The 7,104-nt window shown below is 61.7% G+C and overlaps 1 protein-coding gene across 1 annotated transcript; it reads right to left on the minus strand.

Moving 5' to 3' along the window:
* Positions 1–2,424: 2,424 nt before the first annotated feature.
* On the minus strand, positions 2,425–4,963 carry LYPD2 (LY6/PLAUR domain containing 2). Its single transcript, XM_017511476.2, has 3 exons — positions 4,800–4,963; positions 3,398–3,517; positions 2,425–2,896 (listed from the first exon to the last, which is right to left on the minus strand). Exons 1-3 carry the CDS (start codon positions 4,864–4,866, stop codon positions 2,691–2,693), a joined length of 393 nt encoding a protein of 130 aa, XP_017366965.1. The 5' UTR covers positions 4,867–4,963; the 3' UTR covers positions 2,425–2,690.
* Between the last annotated feature and the right edge of the window lie 2,141 nt (positions 4,964–7,104).

Here is a 7,104-nt window from a genome sequence, read left to right on the forward strand (position 1 = left end):
ATCCACCCATCTACCCACCCATCCATCCACTCACCCGTCCGTCCACCCATCCATCCACCATCCCCCATCCACCCATCCCCCCACATCCATCCACTCACCCGTCCATGTACTCACCCAATCATCCCCCATCCCCTATCCATCCACCATCCACCCACCCATTCGTCTGTCCACCTCCCTTCCATCTGAGATGGGAGGTGGCGGCTGAGGTCCAGTGGGTGCTTTGTCCCCTTGAAGGCTAGTTCTAGGCCCCATCCTTGTCCTGGCTCTCTTGTCTGCCTTTGAGATCCAGACATCCCTGTCCTGTCATGGGCTGGGCCCTCCTCCCTGAGGAAGTGCAGCAGGTGCTCATCCTGTCCTGGAAGGTCACAGTGGGTGGCCTGGGGTAGGGCAGGAGTCGGGGAGAAAAAGAGGATGGCTGGCAAGATGTCTCATCATTCCTCCGATTTCAGGGCAGTTGTGATGGGGCTGGGGCAGAGGGTGCTGGAGCTGGCAGGTCCTGGGAGAAGAACAGAGCCCACTCCATCAGCCCACCAGGGGTGGGGGTGGCCTGAGCCATCAGATGCTGAGTTCAGCCCCTCCCCTCCCCCGCCTGTTCCCGGTTCCTTTCCTAACCAAAGTCTGGAACCGCTGGCTCTTCTTTTCCCCGTCAAGCCATGTCCTGCCCTGCCCATTTCTACAGGCTGTGAAACTGCCAAGGCCACTGCTCTGAGGGCACCCTGGGTCCCTGTCCTGGCACCTCATTATAAGCCTCTCCTACCCCACTGGCAAGATGAGGAGTAAGCCTGGTTGAAGGACTTGGGTCATAGGGAATCTCAGGGGCAGGTACCTGAAAGATGGCATTGTGGATGGTGAGGTTAAGGTGAAAGGTTCTCAGGCTTGGATCGGGCCTGACTCGTAGCCTGTGCTTGGCCTGAACTGCGCCCCTTCCCCTCTCATTGACTGAAGCCTTTTCCTGACCACACACTGAGCCTGGACCCTGGTTACAGACCGAGTCCTGATCCTCGGTCCTCGGCTGAGTCCCACTCCATGGCTGAGCCACAGGATCACACACGGAGCCCCGATGTCAATCATAGATCAGGGCCTGCCACTGGTTACAGACGGAGCCCTGATCACTGACCAGACTGAGCCCGATCCTGACTTCAGGCTGAGCCCTGATCTCTGATCACAGATAGGCCTTGTTCTCAGTCTCGGTGGGGGTTGTGGAATGCATGTGTGTTTGTGGGGTGTGTGTGTGTGTGTGTGTGTGTGTGTGTGTGTGTGTAGTCTCAGCCCAGACTTTGAGGCCACTGTGTGAGATTCTTGAGAAAACCCAGGTGAGAGGTGTGAGGTGTTTGATGGCTAAGAGCGCATCTCCCTCTTGACAAAAATCAGAGCTCAGGGTCACAGCTCTAGAATGTTCCCAGCCTCCCAGGCCCTCCCTCCCCAGGAGGCTGCGGTCTTTTTAGCACCAAGACATGTCTGACAGATGGTGCTGTGCTGTGCTGAGCTGTGCTCCCGCTGGTGGGGCGCACTGGGTGGTGGGGGCCCGGCCCCAGGAGTAGACCCTGAACCACAGAACCCGCTGTGGGCTACAGGTCTTGCCCCAGGAGTTGACACCCATGGGCCCAGAAGCAGTGTTGGAGCAGGGAGGGTGAGGTGGGCGGGCTGAGCGGGGGGTCTGCAGGGTCCAAGGGGAAGGGCAGGTTCCAGGGTGAACATTCTCCTCTTCTGGCCAGGACGGGGCCCACCTCTTGCTGCCACCTCCTGGGCAGCCCTGGGGAGGGGCCGGCACTAGGCAGGAGGCCAGTGGGTCTTGTCCTTCCCCAGGTCCTTGAGTTCCTTGTGTGTTTCTAGGACCACGTGCATGCGTGTCCCTGCCTGTGATCACGGGGAGTCTCTGCCTGGAGGCCTGTGGGGCAGAGGACTCCCTGGATAGCCGGCCTGGCGGACTGGGGCATTGGCTCAGGGCCAAGGTGAAATGAAGGCCCCTTCTGCACCAGAACTTGTGGCTGTCCTGGCCACTGACCCTTGGGAGCAGAGCTGAGTGAGGGCAGGGTGTGAGGTGGACATGTGGGGTGAGCCTGGGAGGCAGGCAGCGAACTCACTGGGATCTGACCAGTGGCCTCCTCCTCAAAGTGGCCTCCAGCATCAGCCTTATGGCAAGGCCCTGCTCAGGCTAGGGAGGTGGGCAGTGGGGTGCTCCAGGGGACAACCTGGCTCCTGGTCACTACCGTGACCTTCCTTCCACCTGACATGCCTTGCCCTCCTCAAGGCCTGCCAGATCTCTCCATCATTCAAGGCCTGGCCCTAATGCCCCCTCCTCCAGGGAGCTGGCCCTGACTGCACCCTGGTAGATGTGGTGCTCCCCTGCCCACGGGTCTCAGCTCCTGCCCCACCCTGGTCAGGCCCCCACATCCCTAGAGAGCTGAAAGGCAGAAATCTGCATGGTTTGTGTGGGGGTCCCAGGCCTAATGGCTGTTCTTGCAATGGGATAGAGCTTAACATCACAGGAAGGCAGGAAGAGAGACAGACAGGGACGGGGACACAGATGGGGTCGGAGACGCAGCTGGGAGCTCCTCTCTATGCCCTGGAAGGTGGGTCGGTGCCCAGAAAGGAGACTCAGGAGTCCTGGTGCAAGCTGCACTTCTTCAAGGCATTCGGGGCAGGTGGCACAGGCCAGCTGGGGGGGGGCTGTGGGGGTGGGCGGGCGCTCAGAGTCCAAGGCTCAGGAGCAGGAGCAGCGTGAGGGCCCCGGCCAGCCAGTGGGGGCGGCCCAGCGTGGGCACCCCATCCACATTGCACAGCTCAGTGTTGCAGCAGGACACGGGCCGGGTCTGGCCGATGCCATCCACATCCGAGGGCTCACACTTGCTGGCGCAGGACTTGGTCACCGTGGAGTCCCCCTGGAAGGGGTACACTGTGGGGTGTGTGCAGAGTCCGCCGTCAGGGCTGGTCCTTGCTGCCTCCCAGCCCTGGTCCCTGCCGGCGCTGCCTCGTGCAGCACTCACTCTGGGGTTACCCCTCTGGGTCTCCCTCCCTCCTGGCTGGGTGCTCTCCTCTTTCTCTTTCCCCCCACCGATGTTGGCTGGGTGCCTACCATGTGCCAGGCACACAGCTGGCATTCTGCACCCTGCTGGATGGGGCAGTTCCCACCCTGATGTGACTGTGAAACCAAAGCCTGTCAGTGCGCCCACCTTCCCAGCCATTCCAAAACGAGGCTGCAGAATCGTGCCCGCTGAAGGAGCAGAGGGAGAGAGGAAGGAAGGGGAGGGTGGGGGGGGGCCTTGCCCATCAGAAAGCCCTTTTTTGCAGATGGGTGAGGTAGTGGCTGTGCACTGGGGCCAGCTTGGCTGGTGGCCACTGGGCAGGGGGTGGCTCTGAGCTGGAACCCAGCTGTGCCCGCTCCCGGCCCACTGACCTATCTCCCGGGAGTAGAGTGTGGTCTTGCACATGGTTTCGTTGGTGGTGCAGTTGGCGATGGTGACGCAGTCAAACGCTCCTGTGGGCTCCGGACAGACATAGCAGCGCAGGGCCAGCGCTGGGGAGAAGGGACGAGGGCCATTAGGCAGGCACTGCCCCTCCCAAGCCCACAGCCAGCCTGCCCTAGAAGCCCAGGTCTGAGGGGATAGCGGCACCGCCCAGGGCCAAGGTGCCCACCAGCCTAAATGATGGGACAGTGACACCACCCAGGGCCAAGGTGCCCACCGGCCTAAACGAGGGGACAGTGGCACCGCCCAGGGCCAAGGTGCCCACCAGCCTAAGCTCAGGAGCAATACCAGACCGTGGGGCTGGGGATGGGCCAGGCTCAGCCCCGGGACCCTGCGTCCCAGAGGCAGAGTGTGCTGCTGGGGGGCCGAGCTCCTTTGGAAGTGTTTGGGAGGCTCAGGGGAACCAAGGCCCTAGCATCCTCACAGCAAAAGGCACCTGGGGCGGGAAGCTTGGGTGTGTGGCTGGGAGCAGGTGACCCCCTCAGTTTCCCCATCAGGGAAGTCCTGCTGTGGCGATTCAGGACAAGCCAGGAGGCCGTGCAGTGCAGTGCAGGGTGGGCCAGGCTGCATCCGGGCTGTGTCTGGATGCTCACTCCTTTCCCCCAGAGACTTTCAGGCCGGCAGGGGCGGGGACCGGAGCTGCTCCAATTCCTTCCTGCTCCGGTGACACCCCCAACCCCAACCACAGCAGCCCAGGTGGGTCTCACTGGCTCCAGCTGGCCCAGGCAGCCGGCTGCACAGCGAGACCCAACCCCTCCATCCCCACAGTGGGACCCGGCAGGGCCTCTGCCCTCTCTGGTGCACCTGTTTGTGGGAAATGGGCAGAGCCATCCGCCAGGGGCCCCGGGCCAAGCTGCTCTTCTATTTGAGTCCAGAACACTGCCCTGATGGCTGTCTCCAGCCCCACATCTGGGAGTCACCCCACCCCAGGTGTCTGGCTTCCCCACTCCTCTCCATCCCCACTGCCACCTAGACTCAGAGACTGCTTGGGGACCCCTTCCTTCCCCAGCTCAAGACCCTTCTGGGTGCCCATAACCCCCCATAAAATTCGACATGTAGGCTGGTGCCCAGGGGTGTGGCAGGCTGGCCCCGCCCACCTCAAAGGCCACACTCTGCTCACCCTCACTTAGGGTGGGTGCCCCTCTGCCCTCTCTCCATCTCCACCCTCCCCTCCTTATGGTCAGGGGTGGCACGCGGCCCTACGGTCCCACTCCTCTGGCTTCTCCTGCCTCTGAGGCTCCTTCCTGGGGTGCCCTCCCTGGGAACACTGTGTGAATGTCAGTGGGTGGTGTCTCCCTCTGCCCCAGCTCCCCTGTGGGTCCCACACCTCACCGAGCTCTCCACAGGCAGCCAGCACCAGTGCCAGGAGCACCAGCCGCGCCAGCCGCGTCCCCAGCATCGTCCCGGCCCACTCTGTGCTCTCGCCCTGGGCTTGCCCGGCGGGGACAGCGATTCCAAGTGCAGTGGCCGCCGGACCGGTCTGCTGAGCAGATTAATGAGATCAAGTTTCCCCAGGGTGAAGGTGTGAAGACCCCGCCCAGGCTGGCCTCCACTGACTCCCCATCTTTCACTGCAGCTCCTCCCACTCCCAGCCTGGCCCGCTGGGCCCACCCCACATGCCTGGGACCCTCCCTGTGCCTTCCTCATTCCTCCAGTACCAGCTAGGTCTCCTCCCTGCCCCTTCCTGACCCCTCCAGCTCTCCACCCCTGCCACCGTGGCCTGGGGCTGCCCCCCTTCCCTTTGTGGGGATCCTCCTCAAGACCCCTAAACACCCTGTGCTGCGGACCTTCACCCTACTTCCCTCTGGCTCATGCCAGGCAGCCCAGGGACCCCCCCCCCCACTATCTGGAAGGTGACGGGATGGTGGCGGGCCACCCCTGGCTGCTGGTCCCTCCTGCCTCAGGACACCTGTGTTCCAGGGGAGAGCCCAGTGCTGGATCTTCCCAGACTCTGGCCTGGAATGTTCCTGGGAGAACCTTGGCCCCAGCTCTGATTTCCTTGGGGTGGTCAGGCTGGGTGTTAGGGGTCTGGGACTGAACTCCCACCCCGACAGACAGCTACAGGATTTGCTCAGAGGCTTAAGGAGGCAAATGCCAAAAACTACTGGGTGAGCAGAGAAGGTCCTAGTTGGAGAGTAGGGTTGGGAGAAGCCGGAGTCGCCTTGGGGGTGCGAATCCCAGACCCCTTGGCTACCTGCCGGTCGGACACTTTAATCTCTAACATCCCAATAAGGCTGCCCTCAGGCAGTGCTTACCGGGCCTCCTTGCAGGTGAGGAAATGGAGGGAACGTTCCTTGTCCACGGCTCAGACAGGAGACAGTGGCTTTGGGTTGGAGTGACTCCGGGTGTCTCCTGCTCAGCTCCCTGGTCCCCCGATGGACACCCCCGCAGAGTGCTTGCACCAGCCTCCCCAGGTAGTGTCTGGCCTGTGATCCTGCCACCCCTGCCCCAAGGCCTGCAGCTGCCAGTGTGTAGGGTTGGGGGGACCAAGGCCTTGACAGCAGCCTGCGTCTTCCTGGGCCTGGCGTTCAAGGCCATGATCTCACTGAACTATGCCCAGCCCGCGCACCCGAATCCCACCCCCTCCTGATCTTCACTCCTGCTGTTCCCACTGCCAGGAATGCCCTTCCCTTCTCCTTCACCAGCCCCAGTGGCTGAAATTCCATCTCTGGGAGACCACACTCTCCTGCCTGCACCCCCTCTCTGCCATGGCCCTTTTAGGGTCCCCAGGCTCTCCTTCTGGATCGGCTGTCTGGGATCTGGTCTTTGACCCAGAGGCTGGGACAGCCTGTGTCTACTGAGTACTAGGTGGGGGCGGAGCGTGCAGGGGTGGGAGGGGGGCACCCAGGATTCCCCAGCGCCCCACTTGTGTCAAAGACTTGGCCTAGCGGATCTCACTTTTCCTCACTGTAGCGCTGGAGGCTCACAGTGAAAATGAATTTATTTTGCATAAGGGAACTGTGGCTCTGAGAAGCAATTGACTTAGGCACGGCCGCCCAACCTGGGCTGGGTGAAGGCTGAGCAGCAGCAAGCCTGTCTGGTTTTGCTTGGATGGTGCCACTCAGCCATGCTGCAATGGGCCGTTGATGCTGGGTGCAGCTAACTGGATTAGACACCCCACCCTACACACCCTGGGTTCCTCTTGAGGCCTGACCCAATTCCTCTGCCATGGCATGGCCCAACTCCTTCCTGTCCTCAGACCCAGGGGCCCCACCTGTGCCTTCTACCCAGAACACACGCCCGGCCCCCAGGCATTCAGCTCCTCCTAGATTTCTGCCTGACCCTTGCTGGAGAGATCCAGGCTAAGCCTTTCTGCAAAGTTTCAGCTGCCTGATTGGGGTGTGGAAAAATGTAGCCCAGCCAGGGTCTGGGCTGGCTCTGTCTGGGAGGACTGTGTTCCAAGAGAGCCACACCCTTCCCTCCTCAGTTCCACCAGGAACTTCTGGGTCAGGGCTCAGTGTGTGACCAGAATCCGGGCTCAGTGTGTGATCAAGATCGGGGCTCAGCATGTAACAAAGGTCAGAGCTCAGCTTGTGACTAAGATCAGGGCTTAGCATATAAAAAATGTCAGGGCTCAGCTTGAGACCAGGATCAGGGCTCAGTGTGTGATCAGGAGCATGACTCAGCATGAAACAAG

This window comes from Cebus imitator, unplaced genomic scaffold (assembly GCF_001604975.1).
Source record: "Cebus imitator isolate Cc_AM_T3 unplaced genomic scaffold, Cebus_imitator-1.0 Scaffold449, whole genome shotgun sequence".
Classification (NCBI taxonomy): domain Eukaryota; kingdom Metazoa; phylum Chordata; class Mammalia; order Primates; family Cebidae; genus Cebus; species Cebus imitator.

Bases quoted from the DNA above. Each gene is read 5' to 3' on its own strand.
- LYPD2 (XM_017511476.2), bottom strand. From the start codon at position 4,866: ATGCTGGGGACGCGGCTGGCGCGGCTGGTGCTCCTGGCACTGGTGCTG. The intron at 3,518-4,799 runs GTGAGGTGTGGG...CCTTCTCCCCAG, and splicing joins GGCTGCCTGTGGAGAGCTCG to CGCTGGCCCTGCGCTGCTAT. The intron at 2,897-3,397 runs GTCAGTGGGCCG...CACACCCCACAG, and splicing joins ACTCTACTCCCGGGAGATAG to TGTACCCCTTCCAGGGGGAC.